This window comes from Cervus elaphus, chromosome 30 (assembly GCF_910594005.1).
Source record: "Cervus elaphus chromosome 30, mCerEla1.1, whole genome shotgun sequence".
In the NCBI taxonomy this organism is placed as follows: Eukaryota; Metazoa; Chordata; class Mammalia; order Artiodactyla; family Cervidae; genus Cervus; species Cervus elaphus.
The window spans coordinates 76,127,796-76,153,225 of NC_057844.1; the positions used below are offsets into that span (position 1 = coordinate 76,127,796).

Consider the following 25,430-nt stretch of genomic DNA (forward strand, 5'->3'; position numbering starts at 1 on the left):
GTCCGAGGAGGCCTTAACAATAGCTGTGAAAAGAAGAGAAGTGAAACGCAAAGGAGAAAAGGAAAGATATACTCATTTGAATGCAGAGTGCCAAAGAATAGCAAGGAGAGATAAGAAAGCCTTCCTCAGTGATCAATGCAAAGAAAGAGAGGAAAACAATAGAATGGAAAAGACTAGAGATCTCTTCAAGAAAATTATATGGAGAAGGAAATGGCAACCCACTCCAGTATTCTTGCCTGGAGAATCCCATGGACAAAGGTGCCTGACAGGCTACAGTCCATGGGGTCGCAAGAGTCGGACATGACTTAGTGACTTAAAAAAAAAAAAGAAAATTAAAGATACCAAGGGAAGATTTCATGCAAAGATGGGCACAATAAAGGACAGAAATGATATGGACCTAACAGAAGCAGAAGATATTAAGAAGAGATGGCAAGAATACCCAGAAGAACTATACCAAAGAGATCTCCATGACCCAGATAGACTCACCTAGAGCCAGACATCCGGTATGCGAAGTCAAGTGGGCCTTAGGAAGCATTACTACAAACAAAGCTAGTAGAGGTGATGGAATTCCAGTTGAGCTATTTCAAATCCTAAAAGATGATGCTGTGAAAGTGCTGCACTCAATATGTCAGCAAATTTGGAAAACGCAGCAGTGGCCAAAGGACTGGAGAAGGTCAGTTTTCATCCCAATCCCAAAGAAAGGCAATGCCAAAGAATGCTCAAACTACCGCACAATTCCGCTCATCTCACATGCTCGTACAGTAATGCTCAAAACTCTCCAAGCCAGGCTTCAGCAATACGTGAACCACGAACTTCCAGATGTTCAAGCTGATTTTAGAAAAGGCAGAGATCAAATAACCAATATCCATTGGATCATCGAAAAAGCAAGAGAGTTCCAGAAAAACATCTATTTCTGTTTTATTGACTATGCCAAAACCTTTGACTGTGTGGATCACCACAAACTGTGGAAAATTCTTCAAGAGATGGGAGTACCAGACCACCTGACCCACCTCTTGAGAAATCTGTATGCAGGTCAGGAAGCAACAGTTAGAACTGGACATGGAACAACAGACTGGTTGCAAATCGGGGAAGGCGTATGTCAAGGCTGTATATTGTCACCCTGCTTATTTAACTTATATGCAGAATGCATCATGAGAAATGCTGGACTGGATGAAGCACAAGCTGGAATCAAGATTGTCGGGAGAAATATCAGTAACCTCAGATATGCAGATGACATCACCCTTATGGCAGAAAGTGAAGAACTAAAGAGGCTCTTGATGAAAGTGAAAGAAGAGAGTGAAAAAGTTGGCTTAAAGCTCAACATTCAGAAAACTAAGATCATGGCATCTGGTCCCATAACTTCATGGCAAATAGATGGGGAAATGATGGAAACCGTGACAGACTTTATTTTCTGGGGCTCCAAAATCACTGCAAATGGTGACTGCAGCCATGAAATTAAAACATGCTGGCTCCTTGGAAGAAAAGCATTGACCAATTTAGACAGCATATTAAAAAGCAGAGACATTACTTTGCCAACAAAGGTCTGACTAGTGAAACCTGTGGTTTTTCCAGTAGTCATGTATGGATGTGAGAGCTGGACTGTAAACGCTGACCGCCGAAGAATTGATGCTTTTGAACTGTGGTGTTAGAGAAGACTCTTGAGAGATCTCAAGGAGATCCAACCAGTCCATCCTAAAAGAGATTAGTCCTGAATAGCCATCGGAAGGACTGATCCTGAAGCTGAAACTCCAATACTTTGGCCACCTGATGCGAAGAACTGACTCATTGGAAAAGACCCTGATGTTGGGAAAGATTGAAGGCAGGAGGAGAAGGGGATGACGGAGGATGAGATGGACATGAGTTTGAGTAGACTCCGGGAGTTGGTGATGGACAGGGAGGCCTGGCGTGTTGCAGTCCATGGGGTCTCAAAGAGTCGGACACTACTGAACTGACCTGAACTGAACTGAAACTCAGGGCATTCAAAACATTACCGTGGCCCTAGGCCGAGGGGTGGTCAAGGGCGGAGGTGACTCAATGACGATCGCTGGCAGGACTGCGTGCAGGTTGCCAGGCGGACGCTGGTGCAGTCGGGGTTTACCCTAAGCAGGCGCGGATCAGCGGCAGCCGGAACTCTCGCGTGTCCTCCCGGCTTGGTTCATCCCCGGGATCAGGTCGGGCCGGCCGCCACCACTGCCTGCGGGCCGGCGGCCGCGCCAGCTTTTCTGCGGGCCCAGCCGCCCTGCTGCCTCCTGCAGAGGTTGGGCTAGTAGCTCCGGGCCCCGCCCCTGCCCGCCTCGGGGCCGGGGCCTTGGATCCCCGGCTCGTGATTGGCCGCAGCCGCGGCGCTCCCCTCTCCGCCCCCTTCGCCGGGGTGAGAGGTCAGCCGAGCTCTGGTCTGCAGGGGCGGCCATGGCGGGGCTCTGGACCGGGGCGGCGGCGCTGGCCACCGCGGGACGGCGCGGACAGCGGTGGCCGCAGCCTTTGATGCGGAGCGTGGCGCTGTGGACCGTGAAGGTGAGGAGTGATGGGACTCCTCGTGGGCCTGGGCTTCGCTGGGCTGTCTGCCCCGCACCAACTGGCGGTGGCCGGTGCTGCGGAGAGCCCACCTAGGGCTCCGGGATCCGATCCACCGCGGGCCGGTCTGCGCCCCAACCACCCCCGAACTCCTCCTCCCCGCGGAGTTCGCCCAGGCGCGGATCTGAGCCGGCATCCCTGGTCCCTGCCGTGTCTCCGGGGATCTGGGAGGGCAGGGCGGCCCAAAGAGCTCGCCGGCGTTGAGTTTTCTGCTTCCTCGGGAGCCGCTGACAGCCACCTCGCTGTAATTTCCCGGCCCTTCGCGCCCTTCCGTTCTTGGGCCGTGCGGTTTTGGCGTCTCCTGAGCTTTTCAGGTGCATTTGTAAGGGTCCTTACAATGGTAACTATAGTTACCATTTTCTCTTGCCTCGTTCCTCCTTTGAAGAGACCCTAAACTGCTGCTCAGTTAAGAGTTACGGTTTTGCGTTTATCTCACCTTTTAAAGTACCATGTCAGGATGGGCTACTACTTTTACTTGAATGGAGAGCCTATTTTAATTGCATTACATCACATTATACTGTATACACATCTTGCGAGTTTTTTTTTTTTTTTTTCTTTTCTTTGTAGTGGTTAGGCTGATGTTTGTCCTGTTCTCAACATCTCTGCGCTGTATTTGCTCATGTTTCATGGTGGCAGCCCTGACTTAGGCATTGAGTGTTTGTGACTCTTAACGCTTTCTGTTTTCAGAATGGAGTCTCTTGTAATTTCTAAACGAAGACTACCAAACTGACTTTATTAATAGAGTTCAAGTCACTTGAACAAATTATTTAAAGTGTTTCTCTGGACACTCACTGCCTGTTTTCTTCCTTTAAAAACAAAATAGGCACATAACTTGATTTATTGTCATGGACCTTAGAATTGGAAGACAGTATAGAGATGATCTAGCCCATCCTACTCTATTAAAAAGAAGAGAACTCAGGCCCAGGTGAGAAATAATGCAGCTGGAACTGATCATGGAAGTGAAAGTAAGTCTGCACACGCTTTAGCTTAGGGTCAGCTTTAGAATGCTGACACTCAGAATCCCTGGAGTTCTTTGTGTGGAGGCACAATTAAGACCTTTGTTTCTTAATCTTGATTGTTTTCTTCTGCTTTATGTCTTTTGACCTCCTCATTTGTAGTTGCGAAGCTCTTACTGTATTTATGTAGGAGGCAACATGATACAGAAAGGCGTGGACTTTGGAATCACACCTCTGAAGTTTTGCGTATTACATAAATCACTTCTCAGCTTCTTGCTTATGGGTATTTTTTTTTGTTTCCTAACAAATCTTTCTGGACTACATCCTGTGTTCTCTCTACAGAATGAATATAATTTCTCTTTTAGAAATTTTAGTCTGTTAAGGAGACAAGTGTAAAATGCCATTAGGGAAGAGGCTTTGGTGCTATATCTGAGAAAATAAAATGGAGGGATTTGACCAAGTCTAGATTATGAGCTTTGTAGGTATTCTTGAATTAATTTTTTCAGTCCTTACAACAGCCATTTACAGATGAAGAAAATTTTTATGTGACTTGCTCAAACCGTGCTTAAGGTTAGGGGATTGTTTTCCTTTGGAAGTGAAAATTGGAACAGTTTTGAAGGACATAGTGACTTTTTTCCTAGGCAAAAAGAGAAGGAAGAAGTGTTATATGTGAGTGACTTTTTTCCTAGGCAAAAAGAGAAGGAAGAAGTGTTATATGTGAGTGACTTTTTTCCTAGGCAAAAAGAGAAGGAAGAAGTGTTGTATGTGACAGCAGCACATGCAAAAGGCCTGGGCCAGAGGGAATGCCAAGATAGAAGAACTAGAAAAGCCCACTGGGGCTTTGGTATGGAGATTAGGTGGTGCCCAGGAGGTCGGTAGGAGTCAGACCATGCTAGACCTTACTGTAGACCCTGCTATCAGGTTTATGGGACGCCATGCATGTTGAAGTTGGGAGGGGTTGTTACACTGACATGGGTTAGAGCGCAGAGGCTAAGAGAGAAGGAATTTGTTAGGCTGTTTACTGCTGTGTGCTTATTGTTTGACATGTAAACTTTGATTTTTCTTTATGAGTTTCTTCCTTTAAACGTGTTGGTAAACCTGCATCTTGTCTATTACTGTTTTCTTAGCACAGCGTTTGACAAAGTAGTGCTGAATGTGTGGCAATACTGACTGAAGGAAGAGTTATTTCTGTGCCAGTAAAGGATTTCTCCTGGAGGTGGGAGGAGGGAGGAAGCAGGGAACATGGGCTGCTTAGCTTCCCTCCGAGCTTCTTTTCTGTGAACTTGAAACATGCATCACTGAGTCTGTGTTTGAAGCCGAACCTTTTGAAGATTTTATTCCTCCCCTTTCTCCCTCCACCCTTGCAAATCGTTTGGTTGGTTGGAAGGCAGACTAGTCTAGAGAGTTCTAACCATTCTTTTAACAAGTTAACAGTTTGTTTTTAGGGTGTGTGTGTGTAGGGTTGTGTGTGTTTAGGGTGTGTGTGTGTTTAGAGTGTGTGTGTTTAGGGTGTATGCGTGTGTGTGCGTGCGCGTGCACCCGTGCACTCCCTCAGTTGTGTCTGACTCTTTGGACTGTCCTTCAGGTTCCTCTGTCCATAGAGTTCACCTTTTAGTCTTATTTTGTTTTGGCTTTTTAAACACATTCTGTTTAAATAACTAGTTTTCTCCCCCCTTCTGTCTGCATTTTTCAGGGGCTCCAGGATGTTGGACTTGCGGTAATTGCTGCAGTTTATTGAACTTTTTATGCCGTATATGATTTTCACACATTTCCTTTTAGCCTTGTAATAAGTAGGTAAAAAAAAACTCCCAACTTTACAGAAGAGGAAGCAAAAGCTCAGAGCAGTTAAGTAGCTTGTTTAAGGAAACAACTGGCTGAGATAGATGTTGAACCTTGGATAGTATGCTCCCAAAGCCTTGCCTTTCCAATTTGTCTCTCGTTTGGGTCATGGTCTCATTATATGGTGCATTCATGAAGTTCAAATGCTCAAGCTTTAGGTTCCTTAAAGTCTGTGATTTTCTTTTCTAGTCATGGAAGAGAATGTTTAAGCAAATCTGAATGCTTTAACATTGCCTGGAGGTAAATCTTTCCACCTGCTGATAGATTTCTGACAATCATTTGGGAAAAAAATCTAACATTATTACAGAAAGCAGTTTTTTTTTCCCCCAGAAAGCAGTTTTTGATGAAAGAAAATGTTTGTGGACATTCGTGTATTTTTACATCTGCTTTTTTTTTATTTTATTCTTAAGAGGTTCAGAACAGAGGAGTGATTCCCCTTTTCTAAATAAGGGGAAGAGATGGTGACATTTTGATCGAGTGAAGAAACAGAAGTTGAGTGATTCCAGTTTTTAAGAAAGTGGATAAATGGGAGAACAGGGATGAAAAAGGAAATTTGGGAACGAAAAGGGTGGTTGTTTTTTTTTTTTACGGGGTTGGGGAGCGGTAGTGTTTCCTTTTAGGTATCTGGACTCAGGGTTCCAAGAGTCATGTTGATTTGCTGGTAGCACTGGAGTTGGTGGGAACTGGTTAGACTTGGGATCTGTTTTGGAACTAGAACCAATAGTACTTGCTGTAACCAAAGGGAGATAAAAGGAAAGAGAAGAATCAAGGACCTTTGAAAGATAGACGCCAAGGGCCACATAGTGTATGATCCATTAGTATCAAATGTCTAGGGTAGGCAGAGCCATAGAGGCAGAGGTAGGTCAGTGGTTGCCAAGGGTTGGGAAGAGGGGTGAGGGAGGTGATGGGTGTGACTGCTAACAACTGAGGGGTATCTTTTTGGGATGAAGAGAAAAAATGTGAAAGGTCAAATTAATACATCTTGGGGAATAAAACTAGTTTGAGCTTCATAGCAGTTATGGAAAAGAGGGAAGTGTTTAGGCTTCCCTATAGTAAGGAACATTCATTAATCAGGATAAACAAACCTTGTCCTAGCACTGAATGTGTAGAATTCATTATATAAGGGCAACTAGCAATCCAGTTAAAAAGAAAAAAAGAAACTTCTTTGTTACTCTTTTACCAAAGATGCAGTGATAACTCACATCTCATTGATTGCTATTAATATAGCACTTTGTGAAAGTTATAGTGTGTAAAAATGTTCAGTACCAGTGGGATGATTAGGTTTCCCAGAAGCAGAGCCTGAAGAGGGATTTTGTGCAGGTGGTAGTAGTTGAGAAGAGTAAAGAAAGCAGGCTAGAGCAGGGGTTAAAAAAAATCTAAGCAAGGAAGGGGATCCAGGTGGAGACTAGATTCAGTCTCATCTCACAGGGGAGCCCTGGAGCAGTGGTTCTCAAAGCAGGGACTCTGTAGCCAGCAGCAGCAGCATTACTTTTTAGGAATGCACATTTTCTAACTTCACCCTAGACCTGCCAAGTTTGAAACTCTGAGGTTAGAGCCAGCAGTCTGTTGTAATAAGCTCCTCCAGGTGAAAATGATGCATAGTCAAGTTTGAGAAGCACGGCTCTAGTGCAATAAAAAGTATAATGTGAGCTGTAAGTATAATTTAACATTTTCTAGCACTCACATTAAAAAAAAAATTTAAAGCAGTGAAATTTATATTTACCCAGTGGCTTCCCTGGTGGCTCAGTGGTAGAGAATCTGCCTGCCAATACAGGAGAATCGGGTTCAATCCCTACATCCAGAAGATCCCCGGGAGAAGGGAATGGCAACCCACTCCAGCATTCTTGCCTGGAGAATCCCATGGACAGACGAGCCTGGTGGGCTACAGTCCATGGGGGTCGCCAAAGAGACATGACTTGTTGATTAAACAACACCAACAACTTAACCCAATATATTAAAAATATTTCAGTATGTAAATCTAAAACTTTAACAAGGTTTCTGTTTTGTTTTTGGTATGAAGTCTTCAAACCTGGGGTGTATTTTACACTTGGCAAACACAGGAATTTGGCAGATTTCAAGTGCTCAGAAGCTGCCTGTGGCTAGCAGCTACCATACTGGACAGCCAGCTCTAAAGCATAGATTGCAGTACTAAGTTGAGCCCACCTCGAGGGTGAAGTGGGGGCAGCGTTTTGAACCCCATTATAGTCAATTCAGTGGCTGTGGCCTGGGAGGGATGTAGCTCCAGGCTTGAGAGAGAACTCGTCTGGTTGAGGCAGAGGGGCAAAGCTGGGAGCAGGTGTGAGCCGTGGGTCGTCAGCTCACCAGTGGGGCCTTCCCTGCCTGGAAAATGGGTGCTGGATGTACCCCCGCAGCGTCTGCTACAGGCGGGGTGGGAGGGGATGAAGAGGCTTTAGAGTCACTACACACACTTCCAGCTTACCCTGGAGGCGGAGCTGGAGACTCTTTGGTGTTTTTTTTCCCTCCCTCAGTTTCATTGAGAAGTGAAAGTGAAACTCTCTCAGTCATGTCCAACTCTCTGTGACCCCATAGACTACACAGTCCATGGAATTCTCCAGGCCAGAACACTGGAGTGGGTAGCCTTTCCCTTCTCCAGGGGGAGCTTCCCAACCCAGGGATCGAACCCAGGTCTCCTGCATTGCAGGTAGATTCTTTACCAGCTGAGCCACAAGGGAAGCCCAAGAATACTGGAGTGGGTAGCCTATCCCTTCTCCAGCAGATCTTCCTGACCCAGGAATTGAACCGGTATTTCCTGCATTGCAGGCCGATTCTTTACCACCTGAGCTATCAGGAAAGCCCTAATATTGAGAGATAATTGAGAAATAGTTGATGTAAATCTTGAGATTTGATCATCTCTCTCAAATATTAGGTATTCAACCTAGCTTGTAACAGAAAGTCTTGGCAGACAGCTGACGACTGGGATAGCTAGTGAAGTCCTAGGGCTACATAGTCAATGTAAGTGAAAGAAAAGCTATGCTTAAGTGGTAAGGCCTGACTTCACGGTGAAAAGGCCCAACTTCTGGTGGTGTTTTAAAGAGGGCGTTTTCCCTGGTTATTCTGAATCTCTTAAAATGCTGAAAGAAGCAGTTGGCTCATGCTTACCAGCTCTTTGTCATGAAACGTGGGAGGAGAGCTTTTTCTGAAAATTTTGAAGATGAATCACTAACAAGTGTTTTGTTTTCTTTGGTAAGCTCATCTTACTGCTCTATCAGCCCACAGTTTTGAGGATGGCTTCTTCTTCTAAGTAGAATGCATTATGCTAATAAGTTAACCTGTCAGTAGAGTTGTTCTAGTATTATTCACTTGAATGCCCCTATGGTTATGTTAAGAGTTCTGGATTTGGTAGGGTTTAGTTTTTAAATTGTGCTTTAAACTTGAATTTAGTGGATCTGTGAGTTTGGGCTGCCACCTGAGGCCACAAGCAGAACAATGTGAAAGTAGGTGCTGGCTTAGGTTAGAAAAGGGTGTTTCCCTGTTGGCGATGGTCGGAAGGCCTCTGAACAGTTTGTGTAAAAGCTGTACCCTTTTTTTGGTTAACAGTTAACTTAATTCTTACTATAACAGACGCAAAATTGTGCTAGGCATTTTACACATTCTTATTTAATCCTCACGTCAGCGTTAAGTCCTAGATAAGTGGTTTTATGCCCAGTTTATATATGAGAAAAGCTCCTTTATTTTGAAGAAATGGCTGAGCCAATTTCCCAACCAGGCCCTGAATCTGAATCTAGATCAGGGCTCTTAACTACTCTATTATTACTCTAATGGTAACTCCCAAATGGTCTGGGATAATTTTAAGAAGGAGAGTTACAGCTGCATAATCGGGTTTAGTTGTTGGGTAATACCTCACATTTCCTTGGTGCTTTACAGTTTATAAAGGCTTGTGTGTTTTGGGTTTTTTTGTTTGTTTGTTTTTTAAAGACAGGTCTGCAGGAAAGCAAGGGAGGTGTCATGTTGTACATTTTATAAATGAAAACGGGGGCCCAGAGAAATTATTTGCTCAGTGTTGTGGACCTGTGAAGCAGTAGAGCTGAGCGCTGACCTGGATCTTCACCTTTGTGGTGAACTCCAAAGGTCACTCTACTTCCCACGTGCTGCCTCGTTAGCTGGCACTTCTCATCTAGGTATAGAAACTTTAGAGATTCTTTATTCTTGCAGAAGACAAGCAGTGCAGTGTGTTCTCTGGAAGTCATTTTGCACACTGACCTTTCTCCTTTCGGCTGTGATAGGCTAAATAGTCTTTATAGATAGACTTGGTTAACATTTTTCCTCTGAACTCTTATTCTAGGATGTACTTTTAAAGACTTCTGGACTGGGCTTGTAGCCTGTTTTTTATATGCCTAACAAAAATAAGAAACATTAAAAATTCTATGTAGAGATCCAAATTAGCAGATTTCTACCAACTCGTTCCTTGTATTTTTTGAAAAAAATTACGTTGTGGCTCTATAAAATTATCTGATTTTTGACTTGTGTACATTATACCTTTGAACTTGCTTGAAGCTCTGCCAGGGGCGAGCAGGAGCACAGGAGAGCAGCGTGGGGCTGACTGCACGCCAGTCTGGGTTCGCTGTGGGGATGCTCAAGCTCCTGCTTTCCTCTGTCCTCGTGTTCTGCTAAGCTTCTGACTGGCTGCATCATTTCTACTTCCAGGTACTTGGCTAAGTAGGGGCACCTGTGTTTTTCAATTTTGGGGTCCAGTTATCACAAATTCATTTGTATACAAGCTGTATGCTTTCTTTTTTTCGATAATGGTGGTAAGATATAGTCTGTCAAATCGTCAGAACCAAGTATTTAAAAAGAGCAATAAAAAGATGAAAAAACAAACAAACCCAATTTGACCCCTCAAGTGTACTGCTATAGCTTGTCTCCTACATTTTGGCCAGGTGTAATTTGTAATAGTGGACATGAGTTTGAGCACAACAGGAGATAGTGAAGTACAGGGAAGCCTGGCGGGCTGCAGCCTGTGGAGTTGCAAAGAGATGGACACGGCTTAGCAACTGACCAACAGCAACGATTTGTAATAGAGCTGATTTAGTTTCAAGAGCTGTGTGGTGTAGACATTTTAAAATTTGAGTTTTATGTTATTGGCAGTTTCCTGAGTAAATGTAGATTACATTGAGTCAGCTGACCCAAACCTCTCTCAAAGCTTGGCCGCTTGGAGATGTCTGATCCTTCTGGGTTAGAAACTGTCCCAGGAGGACCAAGTTTAGCTTAGTCCATTTTTTTCATGAGCCCATCTGATGAGATAGAATCCTGAGGCTTTCATTCCCAAGGGTATTGTAGAAACTTAATGCTTCAGTCATGTTTATTCGAATCTGTGAAATTAGCTCCATTTCTACCGAACAACTCAGAGTTTGTTGCTCTCGGGGCAGTCCGGCAGTGAGATCCGAGTCACTGTCTTCTTGGACCACACGTTCAGTTTGGGTTAACAGCATGTGCTTCATGATTGTCAGATGCTCATGTGTGTTACAGTCTCCGTGGTAAGCTTTTGTTTTTTGAATGACAGTGGTGTAGGTTAGTCGGGACTTTGGAGGAAGCTGGGCTTCCCTGGTGACTCAGATGGTAAAGAATCTGGCTGCAGTGCAGGAGACCTGCATTCAATCTCTGGGTCAGGAAGATTCCCTGGAGGAGGGAATGGCTACCCGCTCCAGTATTCTTAACTGGAGAATCCCATGGACAAAGGTGTCTGGTGGGCGACAGTCCATGGGGTCGCACAGAGTAGTGCACGACTGAAGTGACTTAGCATGCAAGCACCTAAGAAAGACACCTGGGGAGTTAAAGTCGTTTGCTCCAGTCCTGGAAATAGTGTCAGACTGAGCTAGGATTAGAACTCAGGCTCTTTGATCTCGCAGAGTTCTGTTCCAGGCGGTATGCTGGGAAGTGTTCCCTTCCCCAGACATAAACATCACTGTTTACTCTCCCCAAAGCTAATTAGAATACCTAAAATGTCTCCCCCAGATTGTGTTTTGTCTCTGAAAGACTCACATTTGACTTTTGCCATCAGGAATCAGTTACGCCCTTTATTTGTTAGTAATTAAAGACACATGTATGATTTTTGTAAAATCCTTTCTTGTATATACTTTTGTAAAAGGGTATTTTGACACATTCCTACAACTGACTGTTATATGCCTTATGGTATTAGGGGAAATTGGTAAAACTGTAAACTGTTTTCATTTTATAAAATTGTTAGGAAGCTGGTATGCTCTTTACTGTCTAGTGCTGCCTTGCTGCAGACTAAATGTGAGAAATGCCTAGGTAGCTTTTGCTTTTCTTTTTTTCTTTGTTGTTGTTTAGTTGCTGAGTCGTGTCCTACTCTTTTGTGACCCCACGGACTGTACCCCGCCAGGCTCCTGTGTCCATGGGATTTCCCAGGAAAGAATACTAGAGTGGTTTGCCATTTCCTTCTCCAGGTGTTCTTTCCAACCCAGGGATAGAACCTGCCTCCTGCACTGATGGGCGAATTCTTTACCACTGAGCCACCAGGGAAGACCTTTTCTCTATTCTGAGTTTGCCTTCTGCATTGGCTAAGCTATAAAACACAATATGTGGTTTCTAAGTGAGGAGGTGTTACCTTTATCCTGTTAAATCTGGTGTGAGTCAAGTTGCCAGATCGTAGCTGTTCTGCTGAGAGCAGTGGAACCCTGTCACAAAGAAGTGGTGGTGTACCCCCTTGGTACATTTTTTTTTTTAAAGGCCAAATCATCTCTTTGCACAGATGTTTAGTATTAATGTGGAAGTGCCTCTATTTATATTATCTCAAAATAAAAAAAATTAATAATGCTTTTACCAGATCTGTGTTTAAATTTTCTTACCATTGCAGCCTAGACTTGACATTTCTGAAAAATTAAAATTCTTGAGACTTAGTTTTCTAAATTGGAGTTTGAATTCACAGGGATGCTTGCAGAACTGTAAGAGTATTTTGGTCTGGGAAAGGGAGACAGTAGTGAAGTCAGTTTTCTTCCCATTTTCAGCTCATTATTCATCACTAGTCCTTTTTACTTGGTGTGGTAAGTTTTACTAGGTTTTATTTTGTAAAGTGTATCTTTTGTCTCTTGTTACTTTCACTTCTGTATAAAGATTACATTTTGTAATTTGGTGCTTGATACTTCTAAAAAAAAAATAACTGTGTTCATCTTTTTCATTTTAAAATGTTGCCATAAATTATTTGCTTCCTATTTGAGTTGTTACGCTGTTAGAAAATTCTGAGATGTACTACCTGTTGCCTTTTGCCACCACCCTCACCCCGTTTTTCTCTTGGTTTACCTTCATCAGTGACTATAGGATAAATTATTTTCTTAAACCTTTGCTATAACCTTTATTAGTGATTATTCTTAATGTTTTAAAGGCTCAAGATATACTTTTTTCCACACACGTTTATGGTAATGAATTAAAGTGAACTTGATTATTAGTGTTACCTGTTCATTTTTATCTGCCAAGCCACGTTTATACCAGAATAAGTAAAATAAGAAATCATGTGTCAGACATTAGCAAATAAAAAATATTTTTTTTATTTTCTGGGCCCTGTTAAAATTGAAGCTCTTTGAAGGCCAAGACGCTTGTTTAATGTTGTATAAAGTTCTGTGTGGTATGTGCCATTCTGATCCTGCTATATCTGTGTGCATGATCAGAAAGACTTTCCTTCAGATTTTATTTGACCTGTTGACTCTTACACTTTTCTGGAGATTGTTTTGATGTCTTTGGATTCTCATGTGTGCCCAGGGAATGTGTCTAGTTGGGGTTTACCTTCTATAGTTAAGGTATATTGCTTAGAACTACATATATCGATTGATGAAACACTGTAGCCAGAAGCATACTGGAAGAATTACCTTGAAAAATATTTTTAAAGCTCATTCAAGTATCTGTCGTTTATTTCACGTTTTTTTTCCCTTTTCTTTCTTGTGGTAGTGTGTTCCACATTATTCAAGACGGTACTTGGTGGTGTCTCGTAGTCTCTGTTCAGCTGGATATGATCCCAGTGAGAAAGTAAGTATCTCAAAAACAGTTTTAATGGCTAAGTTAAAATGTTTCGTTGTCTCCACATTGTGTTCACTGGGCAGGTTAAGTTTTATTGATGCTGTGTCATTTTTTATTGCTGTACATCATAGGTTTTATAGGTGTTCAGTGTTTATTCCTTTTTTCATTGTGGACCACAACCTGAGGCTTTAATTCTGTATTTGTACCTAAACTGAAAATTGAATAAATTTCCAAAGTATTTCCCTTGTTTTCAGCAGGATCACTAATACATTTTTTCTTAGCCTAGGCAGTTGAGAGATTTTGATTAAACAATTGATTTTTTTTCCCATTAATATTTGTAACTATTTTTGAGTGAAGGCAGTTATGGGTATTGTAAATTTTGGGATAAGGGAATTCCAGTTAAAATCTTGGTATATGATAATGTCTGAGGCCCGTAATGGAGAGATAAAGGAACTGGAAGTGGTGATTGGAGGTAAAACATGATTTGGTGACAGTGAAGGCATCAAAGAGGCTGAAGCGTTTTGGTTAAGAAGAAATGATTCAAATTGAATGTCATTAAAGTAGAACTAATCTGAATGATTATTTGAGAATGAAGTGGTCTTCTAAATATCCAAAGTATACAACTGCTCAAAAGAATCTTGCAATTTGGAGAGTAAAGGCTCTATATTGACTGTAGCTCAATAGAAATGTAAAGTGGAGACAATTGCAGGACGTATGTAATTTTTTATTTTCTAATAAAATAGCCACATTAAAGATACACAGGTGAAGTTAACTTTCATATATTTTATTTTATTACTTTTTGTTTTTGGCCGTGCAGAGAGGTTTGTGGGATCTTAGTTCCCTGACCAGGAATAGAACCCGTGCCTCTTGCAGTGGAAGTGCGGAATTTTAACCACTGGACTACCAGGGAAGTCCCCGTCCCAGGTCTTTAAATGACATATAAGTCCTTTCTTAATTGGGCATTTTTACCCCAGCTTTATTTGCCACGGTACCCCATACTGTGTTTTGTGCTTGAGCTATCTTAGAAATTGCTTGTAGTTTTTAGTGCTACCATCTGCTTTCAGTGTCACTGCCTTGTTAACACGTGCTGTTCACTCTCTCCTTTTACTGTTTTTAACACAGCACTTAACACACTTTGTTGTGATTGTGCCATATTGTACACTGAAGTTATCAAATGCACTTGACATTTACCTGTACTTGTTGATGCAGACGGGAGGTTTAAAGTTGGTTTAGGGAGTTCTCCGGTGGTCCAGTGGTTAAGACTGCTTTCTGACTGCCGAGGGCAAGGGTTCATTCAATCCCTGGTCAGAAAAAAAAAAAAAATCTCTGGTCAGGGAACTAAGATTCCCACAAACTACGTCATGTGGCCAAAAAAAAAAAAAAGTTGGCTTAAATTTATTCGTGTGTATATTCTTTTATACGCATAACCTATCTGGAAGAATATTCAGGAAACTAGGAGTAATTGTTGCCTTTGGGGCAAGGGCCTCGGTGTCCCTACTGTGTGTCCCCATTTTTACCTTCTAAGATCTGAACCATATTCATTTTTACTTGGTTAAAATCTTAGGTATGGAAGATTAATTGGTATTAGCTTTATTGAACTTGTGTACTAATTGGTAATCCATTAATAGTCCTCTGTTAGTCAGGGTTCTTCAGAGAAACAGAACCAATAAGAGATGTATGGAAATTTTTTTTTTTTAATTGGCTCACCTAATTCCTGGGTTTCCCTGGTGGCCCAGCTGGTAAAGAATCTGCCTGCAGTGCAGGAGACCTGGGTTCGATCCCTGGGTCGGGAAGACCCCCTGGAGAAGGGAAAGGCTCCTCACTCCAGTATTCTTGCCTGGAGAGTCTCATGAACAGAAGGGCCTGGCAGGCTACAGTCCCTGGGGTTGCAGGGAGTCCAACACAACTGAGCAGCGACCAACACACATAATTAAGGAGGCTGAGAAGTCCCACCGCAGTCTGCTGTTTGCAAGCTGGACACCTTGGAAAGCTGGTGTGTAAATCTAGTCCAGGTCCAAAGGTCTGGGAACCAGGAACGCTGATGGTGTAAGTCCCGGGTCTAAGGGTAGGAGAAGACCAATGTCCCAGCTCAACCTGGCAGGCAGAACTAGTCCTCTCTTCCTCCACGTTTTAGTCTGTCAGGCCCTCAGTGGACTGGATGGTGCCCAGCCACACTGGGGAGGGCTGTCTGCCTTACCAAGTCCACTGATTCACGTTAGTCTCATCTGGAAACACCATCACAGACACTGTCAGGAAAAATGTCTCATCTGGACACCCTGTGGCCCAATCAAGTTGCACATAAAATAACCATCGGAAGTCCCTGAATAGAGATGAGTAGGAATGTGTCCAGTGCCGAAGTCATTCTGGTACAGATTTGTCCCTGTGAGACAGAATCACACTCCTAGATTTGTAATCTGGTTTGCCGCCCAAAGTATCTAATAAAGACACTCTCAGTTCAGTTCAGTGGCTCAGTCGTGTCCGACTCTTTGCGACCCCATGAATCGCAGCACGCCAGGCCTCCTTGTCCATCACCAACTCCCGGAGTTTACCCAAACCCATGCCCATCGAGTAGGTGATGCCATCCAGCCATCTCATCCTCTGTCGTCCCCTTCTCCTACTGCCCCCAATCCCTTCCAGCATCAGGGTCTTTTCCAGTGAGTCAGCTCTTCGCATGAGGTGGCCATAGTATTAGAGTTTCAGCTTCAGCATCAGTCCTTCCAGTGAACACCCAGGACTGATCTCCTTTAGGATGGACTGGTTGGATCTCCTTGCAGTCCGAGGGACTCTCAAGAGTCTTCTCCAACACCATAGAAAGACACTCTAGCTAACACATATTGAGTGTGTAGTGCATGCTAGGCCCTACACTAAACCCTTTACGGTGTGAATTCAGATTCCTGCAACCTCCGTGTCAGGTAGCTCTTCTTACTCCCGTTTTACAAACTGGGGAATGAGCGTTCAGTAGGCTGGCTTGTCCTCAGAGGAATGCGTGGTAGTGTTGGGATTCTCACTGGGCCAGGCTGGCTCCAGACTAGCTCTTAACCATCATTCTACTTCTTCCATAGAAATTAGGATAGGGTTTGTACTCCCTGTGATGTTATTATAATTTGTTGTGTTTGCTCTAACAGTTGCTTAATGTGTAAGTTCCAGGGTTTGTGCTGCTTTTATCTGAGGTAGTCTGCTTAATATTGAATCAGTGTTTAAAGATGCAGTTAGGGAAGTAGGAACAGGTTTTCAAAGTGTATGCTTCCTTTTCGGCAGGAATGGCATGCTACTCCAGTATTCTTGGCTGGAGAATCCGATGGACAGAGGGGCCTGGCAAGTGATAGCCCATAGAGTCGCAAAGAGTCAGACATGACTGAACACATACACGCACACACAATTTTACACACACACACACACACACACGATTTTATAGCTCCACTCCAGTATTCTTGCCTGGAGAATCTCAAGGACAGAAGAGCCTGCTGGGCTACAGTCCATGGGGTCACAAAGAATCAGACACGACTGAAGTGACTTAATGCGCACGTGCACATACACACACGATTTTATAGCTCCAAGCCCTAGGTGGGATTAGAGTGTTTTTTGGGCCCAGGTGGAGGCTTGTCTCAGTTGGGTGGGATAGCCCATGTGTGGTATAAAGGTTAAATCAAGACTTTAAAGGCCTTTTGCAGTTCTGAGATTTTGTAATTTGCTGTCAGATTAGCATATTACTTTAAATTATTTAAGAGTACTTTTAAGATCATATATACCTTTAGCTTTTCTTTTAGAAATATGACTAAAACTTTAAAAAAGGGTCCATTTAACGTGCAACAGTTCACTAACCCAGCAATTATTGTGTACTAAAATGTATTGCATCCAAGTTACTTACAATTGCTCGTGTGCATTTCTTTAAAAAGAGTAGCTTGTTCAGTTCTAGAGTCAGGAGAGAACCTTGTTAAATAGTTTCCCACTAGAATGCCATGTCAGTTTATTTATGTGGAAATCAAGAGATTGCAATCCTCAGAGACTGATTTACTTAGAGTGAAATAGGTCATTAATGGCAGAGTTGGGCTTAGAATTTAGGTCTCTCACCCTACACAAAATGGAACATCTTTTTCTATTATGTGGCTTTAGCTGTTTCAAAATGTGGTTATTCAACCTTAACATTATACTTAATGTTATACTCAACATTTATACTCAATAGCATTAGCTCAACATTATACTCAAATAGCATAACCTGCGTGGTCTGGAACTCTTTGGATAAAAGCATAACTAGTTTATCTATTCTGAGTTGTTGAAAATACCACTTAATGCTATGCCCCAATCCCAAAGAGATGGAATATAAATTATATCAGACTTGACTTTGAGAAACGTAACATTTAGAATTTCTCTAAATTGAGAAAACAATCAAGTAAACTCTTAAGCAGTTTTGACTAAAGTTTTAGTTTTCGGAAATCTCATTTGAAGATTTTCTTTTGGCAAGAAATGTAGTTCCTTTATGAATTATTGAACCTTATCAATTGATACTTTTTTAACAGGGTAATTATAAGGCCAGATCCTGCCAGATGAGTTTAGTAGCAGCCTGGTTGTAAGTGAACATGTGCATAGTATCTAATGCCATGTAGGAAGTAACACTGTGAGGGTCATGCCTAGTGGTGACTGTGCGAACAAAGCTTGATGTTTTCTGGTCTTATAGTGAGAGTTAACCGTTTCTTATGTGTTTTTTCCCCCTCTCTTTAGACTTTTGATAAAATTCTTATTGCTAATAGAGGAGAAATTGCATGTCGGGTGAGTGGAATTTTAATCTTATTTTTCATTTTACTCTGTGAATTTTACTATTAAATCCCTTTAAACATGAATTACTATTGTAGATAACATTAATGTATTTTAATATAGGTTATTAAAACTTGCAAGAAGATGGGCATTAAGACGGTTGCCATCCACAGTGATGTCGATGCTAGTTCTGTAAGTATATTTGCTTTGTTTGAGTTAGGATCTTATTTTGGATCAAATAGAAAAAAGTGAAAGATGTAGGGTTTTGTTGTTGTTGTTGGCCTGAAAAGGTACACAATTTAAAAAATACCTATTGTGTACTCTTGTATTAAGCAAAATGGAAGCATCATAATATCTTCAATATGTCTCTTAACTATTTTATTTTCGAGGCTTTAAAAGCCTAGACTAGAATAAATAGTTTGTAGAGGGATTCTGGTCACCAAGTACATTTAGGCAGAGCATGAGAAAGTTAAAAGAGCTAGCTATTAATGAAATGTTTATACAGTGCTGCCTTATGGGAGCACATTTCCCCACAGGGTAACTCCATGTCACTAAGGGATGCTCTTAACTGTTTGACCTTCCTAAATGTTGTACCATGTTCAGCTGAAAGTTTGATAAATAAATGAAAGACTAATGCTGATTGGACATGAGCAAAAGAAGGCATAGCATAAAGTGGTGAATGAGAACTAATTTTATTGGAGATTTTTTACCACAGCAGGCATTTGTAGCAGTAGTAAACTATGAATGAGTAGGAAAATATTCCGTGGGGAAAGTATATAAATTATTGGAATTGTGTGGAATGAAATGTAAATAGTTGTACTTTGATAAGTTACTGTTTTTCACTCTTTCACACTACTTTTTTTTTTTTTTTTTTTCACACTACTTTTGATAACAGGACCTATTGGTAATGTCAGCTTTTATCGTATAGTAATTTAATGCAAAGAATTTTCAGTCTTTGTGACTTTAAAATTTTATTCAGAAGTTCAGTTCAGTCTCTCAGTGGTGTCTGACTCTTTGTGACCCCATGAACCATAGCACGCCAGGCCTCCCTGTCCATCACCAACTCCCGGAGTCTACCCAGACCCATGTCCATTGAGTCAGTGATGCCATGCAACCATCTCATCTTCTGTCATCCTCTTCGCCTCCTGCCCTCAATCTTTCCCAGAATCACGGTCTTTTCAAATGAGTCAGCTCTTCCCATGAGGTGGCCAAAGTATTGGAGTTTCAGCTTCAGCATGAGTCCTTCCAATGAACACCCAGGACTGATCTCCTTTAGGATGGATGGTTGGATCTCCTTGCAGTCCAAGGGACTCTCAAGAGTCTTCTCCAACACCACAGTTCAAAAGCATCAATTCTTTGGTGCTCAGCTTTCTTTATAGTCCAACTCTCACATCCATACATGACCACTGGAAAAACCATAGCCTTGACTAGACGGGCCTTTGTTGACAAAGTAATGTCTCTGCGTTTTAATATGCTGTCTAGGTTGGTCATAACTTTCCTTCCAAGGAGTAAGCGTCTTTTAATTTCATGGCTGCAGTGATTTTTGAGCCCAAAAAAATAAAGTCAACCACTGTTTCCACTGTTCCCTCATCTATTTGCCATGAAGTGATGGAACTGGATGCCATGATCTTAGTTTTCTGAATGTTGAGCTTTAAGCCAACTTTTTCACTCTCCTCTTTCGCTTTCATCAAGAGGCTCTTTAGTTCTTCACTTTCTGCCATAAAGGTGGTGTCATCTGCATATCTGAGGTTATTGATATTTCTCCCGACAATCTTGATTCCAGCTTATGCTTCCTCCAGCCCAGTGTTTCTCATGATGTAGTCTGCCTATAAGTTAAATAAGCAGGGTGACAATACAGAGCCTTGACGTATTTCTTTTCCTATTTGGAACCAGTCTGTTGTTCCATGAACAGTTCTAGCTGTTGCTTCCTGACCTGCATACAGGTTTCTCAAGAGGCAGGTCAGGTGGTCTGGTATTCCCATCTCTTTCAGAATTTCCAACAGTTTATTATGGTCCACACAAAGGCTTTGGCATAATCAATAAAGCAGAAATAGATGTTTTTCTGGAACTCTCTTGCTCTTTCAATGATCCAGCGGATGTTGGCAATTTGATCTCTGGTTCCTCTGCCTTTTCTAAACCCAGCTTGAACATCTGGAAGTTCGTGGTTCACGTATTGCTGAAGCCTGGCTTGGAGAATTTTGAGCATTACTTTACTAGTGTGTGAGATGAGTGCAATTGTGTGGTAGTTTGAGCATTCTTTGGCATTGCCTTTCTTTGGGATTGAAATGAAAACTGACCTTCTCCAGTCCTTTGGCCACTGCTGAGTTTTCCAAATTTGCTGACATATTGAGTGCAGCACTTTCACAGCATCATCTTTCAGGATTTGAAATATTTCAACTGGAATTCCATCCCTTCCACTAGCTTTCATTTTGTCTTATCTTCCTTTTTTGGCCCCTACATTTAAAATATTTATCTTTTGCTTAAAATAATTAAATCAAGCAATTAAAACTTGTTTTGTGTACATATTGTTTGATTTTTTTTTTTGACTATTCATTTCTGGCTTCTTTACTAATAATTTGTTTTAACTGATAGTTTCATTAGTTTATATCTTTACAATATATTCATGAAATAATGAGAAAACTGTTGCTTTAATGTCATTCTTGATTGGTAAACTAAGGCATTTACCAATAGTAAAGTCCTCTAGAAAAAAGCTTGTGTTATCATCAAGCTTGTAGTAGATTTAAAATTCATTCTTCTCATTTAAAAATTTTTTTAATTTAATTTTAATTGGGACACTCTTCTCATCTTGTTTTTATTTTCAGTGTATCTAGCTCAGGCCGTGTTTTCATTCATGGATAAACTGAGAGAGAAAAGTGTCTGAATTGTGGCCAATCACTGTTTTTACTTCAAGCCTAACAGCAACCTTTCACTTATAATTTTCTTTTTCATATCATAGGATATCTATGCTGTGTTCTCCTGGAGGTTACTGTTGGCATGGATAGTCCAAAATTACTTATATTTTCACTCTGTCCTATTTATTTATATTTAAATATTGGTGTTCCAGAGTAGTCTGCTTCTGTAAGCTGTTACCTCAAAGAACATGAGTACTTTGCTCACTCATACATTCCTAGCTTTGGATACTTCCTAGACTTTGGCAAAACTGCTTTCAAAAGAGTTGGTGTGAGTTTTAAGTCTTTGACATTTATCCTTCCTGAAGCAGAGGTGGCAGTTTTTATATTTTAAAAACTTCTTTAGCTACTTTTTTTTTTTTAAACCAAAGATTATGATATATAGTTTAGAATAAGAGTTGCCAGGCTTCCCAATGGGAAGCAAGCAATGCCTGGTCAAGTCAAAACTTCCTTTTTTTTTTTAATGGACAAGGACTTTATTTATTTATTTATTTTTTTATTTTATTTTATTTTATTTTTTCAGTGGGTTTTGTCATACATTGATATGAATCAGCCATGGATTTACATGTATTCCCAATCCCGATCCCCCCTCCCACCTCCCTCTCCACCCGAATATGACCTTCTGTAAGTCGGTTTCTGGAAGGATACTATAAGTAAGAACAGGATAATAATAATGATGGTTAAGTTAGAATGCTCAGAGCTTGATTTAAGCCTTAGCAATAGGGCCACATCTGCTGCTTGGTTTCTTCTTCAGCCTCAAGAAGGACAAAGAAGTGAATTCATCTAACAGCATATTTTGCTTTTTTAACACTTTAACAAAGGTTAGCATATCTAACCATATCTAACCAGCTTTACAATGTTGATATTATGAACGAGGCATGCTATTCAGATGTATTATAAATGTTTCAGTATTTATTTTCAAAAGGTCAGCATTTTAAATATTACCTGGAGTGAAAGAATCTTACATGCTTCATGGCCTAACCACTGGACCACCAGGGATTTCCCTGCCTGATTTTTGTTTTGTGTTTTTTTCTTACGTATCTGAGTCATTCCATGTCTTAGTTATAGCCTAACTTAGTTTTAAAGTTTCTATCATACTATTTCAAGTTCCTGCATACCTATTTCTATTTCTTACTCTTCCTGTCAATGGATTATTTCCTCATGCATGTAGATTTTGTTTTGTGATACCATATTTGGTATCTTTAATGTTGAATTCTGCAAGAACAGAATCTATAATCATCTGGCTGTAGATGTAATCCTGTCGGGTGGTGGTTCTACTGCCTTCTGCCAGTCACTCTAGGGTGTCACTGACTAATTTTTATATTCATTTCTTGTCATGAAGGCTGCTGAATTATTAGGATGGGCAAAACAAGATGAAACCACACACATGCACACACACACACACACACACTCTCCCACACCCCTCCTTCTGTTACATAGGCTCATGATTTCTAATTTCCTGAGGAGACTTTTTCCTTAACCTTGAAGCACAGCTGATAATAAGTATTTGTCTACTCCCTACTTAATAGATTATTTATTCATTCCCCCACCCCCAACCCCCCCTTCACTGAGGATGTAATCTTTCAGCAGCAAGGCCTTAGGTAGGAGTTTCCCTTCAAATCTTCACCTCACACATGGTTCCTTTCTCTGAGAGTTAAAACTAAAATTCTCTAGGTTACCCAGATCCTTGCTTACATTCTCCAAGATTAGTGGTGTTGGCTCTAGTGGATACTGTCTGACGTTTAGTTGCTTCTTTGTTTTTGATCCCTAGAGATTGCTTGTGGTTTCTTGTAAGCCAGACTGGTCATTTAAAGGAAATTTGTTATATTTAATCTAGAATTTTTAGATGCTTCTAGGGAGGGTTTGTTGGAGAAGGCAATGGCAACCCACTCTAGTACTCTTGCCTGGAGAATCCCAGGGACAGAGGAGCCTGGTGGGCTGCCGTCCGTGGGATCTCAAAGAGTCGAACTCAACTGGTGACTTCACTTTCACTTTTCACTTTCATGCTTTGGAGAGGGAAATGGCAACCCACTCCAGTGTTCTTGCCTGGAGAATCCCAGGGACGCGGGAGCCTGGTAGGCTGACGTCTGTGGGGTTGCACAGAGTTGGACATGACTGAAGAGACTTAGCAGCAGCAGCAGCAGCAGGAAGGGTTTGTGGTTTTTCTATCTAGTCTTGCTTATTATTGGATTATTTTAAAATAGTATGCTATCCTATTCCTCTGTTGAGGACATTCTCTTGCTTTCTTTGAGAAGACTGACCCAGAGCAGTCTCAGAGTCAGGCATCACCCAGGAGAACAGTTTGTAAGTACTGGTGAGATTAGTCCAACCGCATCCAGGGATGAGGCCAGAGTCAACAACAGTGTAAACTCCTCCAGTGGGAAATGGTTAGGACCAGAGAGAGCAAAATAGGGGTTAAGCCTCTTATCAAGTCTGAATTGTCTTTTCTGTGTCATTCTCCAGGCCCTTATTATTCTTTGAAAAGATTTGTGGAGAATGGTTTATGAGTGGAAAATGGTCCCAGTGGAACACTGTATCCTGCTGGTATTTTGATAGGCATTGTGTGGTATCTGTAGATCAATTTGAGGAAGTATCTTTATCTCAACATTCTAAAGTCCTCCTATATGTGAGCATGGACATTCCATCTGATGTTGTTCCACTTACTTACATTGCTTTAATCTTTCAACAGTTTTATAGTTTTCGGAGAGTGATTTTCACTTACTTTGCTGTATTTATTCCTAAGTATTTTAGTATTACTTCTGATCTATGAGAACTGCAATTTCTTCTTCTTTTCTCTGTTTTTTTTTGGTTGCACTGCATGCCTTGCAGGAATCTTAGTTCCCTAGATTGAACCCGTGGCCTCCGTATTGGAAGTGCAGAATTGTAACCACTGGACTGTCAGGGAAGTCCCTAGAATTGCAGTTTCTTAATTTCAGTTTTTATTTTAATTGCAGGTGTATAGGAATACAGTTAATTTTCATATAGTGATTTGGGTCCTGCAACCTTGCTAAACTTCTTTATTATTTCTAATAGTTAAAAAAATAGATTTCTCAGGATTAGAAGATCTTAGAAGATCATGTCATGTATAAAGAGAGAGAGATTTACTTCTTTCTTTTATAACTGGATGCTTTTTATTTTATAGTCTTGCCTAATTTCCCTAGCTTTAACTTTCAGAATTATTGAAAAGTAGTGGTGAGAGCAGGTACTCTATTTTCCCCCTGAAGTGAGGAACAAAACATTCAGTATTCCATAACTAAGTTTGATTTAGGCTCTGGGATTTTCATCAAATCCCACTATTAGGTTGAGGAAGTGCCCTGCTGTTGCTAGTTTGTTGAGTTTTTATCATGATTAGGTGTTTGATTTTGGTCAAATGTGTTCACTGTGTCTACTGAGATGATAATGTGGTTTTTATCCTTTATTCCATTGATGTGGTATATTACATTAATTAATTAATTTTTGGATGTTTAGCCTTGCATTCCTGGGATAAATCACACTTGGCCACAATGTATATAGTCCTTTGTATATATTGCTGCAGTCAGTTTGCTGGTGTTTTGTAGAGGATTTTTCATCTGTATTTGTGAGAGATACTGGTCTATACTTTTCATTTGATGTCTTTATTTTGGTATCAGAGTTATTCTGGCTTCATGTTACACTATGGGGCTGTTTCCTCATCTTCCGTTGTTTTGCAAGTTTATGAGTTGTCATTAATTATTCCTTTAATGTTTGGTGGAATTCACCAGTGAAGCCATCTGGATCCGAGCTTTTCTCTGTGGGAAGTTTTTTTTTTAACATTAAGAAAAGTTTATTTGCCCGCAGCAGTCTTAGTTGCAGCTCGCGGGATCGTCAGTCTTTGTTGTAGCATGTGGGATGCTTGGTTGCGGCTTGCAAACACTTAGTTGTGGCATGTGGGATTTAGTACCGTGACCAGGGATCAAATCTGGGCGCCCTGCATTGGGAGGATGGTGTCTTAGCCACTGGACTCTCAGGGAAGTCCCTGTGAGTAGTTTTTTGATTACTAATTCCATCTCTTGATTTCCTATTTCTTCTTGAGTTAGTGTCTATAGTTTGTTTCTTTCTAGGGAAGACTTTTCATTGTAAGTTATCTAGTTCATTGTTAAATGATTGTTTGTAGTATTTCTTTATTGTTTTTATTTCTGTAAGGCCAGTGGTAATGTCTCTTCCATTCCCGTGCTGTGCTCTGCTTATTAGTCACTCACGTCTCTTTGCAACCCCACAGATTGTAGCCCGCCAGGTTCCTCTGTCCATGGAGATTCTCCAGGCAAGAATATTGGACTGGGTTTGCCATGCCCTCCTCCAGGAGATCGTCCCAACCCTGAGATTGGACCCAGGTCTCCCGAATTGCAGGTGGATTCTTTACCATCTGAGCCACCAGGGAAACCCTTTGAAATTT

General features: G+C 41.3%; 1 protein-coding gene across 2 annotated transcripts in view; it reads left to right on the plus strand.

Annotated features, from left to right (window-relative positions):
* The first annotated feature begins 2,356 nt into the window (after positions 1-2,356).
* PCCA (propionyl-CoA carboxylase subunit alpha) overlaps positions 2,357-25,430 on the plus strand; it is a 346,757-nt gene continuing 323,683 nt past the window's right edge. For both annotated transcript variants that reach the window (XM_043892480.1, XM_043892481.1), the window contains exons 1-4: positions 2,357-2,514; positions 13,290-13,367; positions 18,078-18,125; positions 18,234-18,302. In XM_043892480.1, coding sequence (XP_043748415.1) covers positions 2,410-2,514; positions 13,290-13,367; positions 18,078-18,125; positions 18,234-18,302 — 300 coding nt within the window. In that variant the 5' untranslated portion in view covers positions 2,357-2,409. The remainder of the gene's footprint in view (positions 2,515-13,289; positions 13,368-18,077; positions 18,126-18,233; positions 18,303-25,430) is intronic.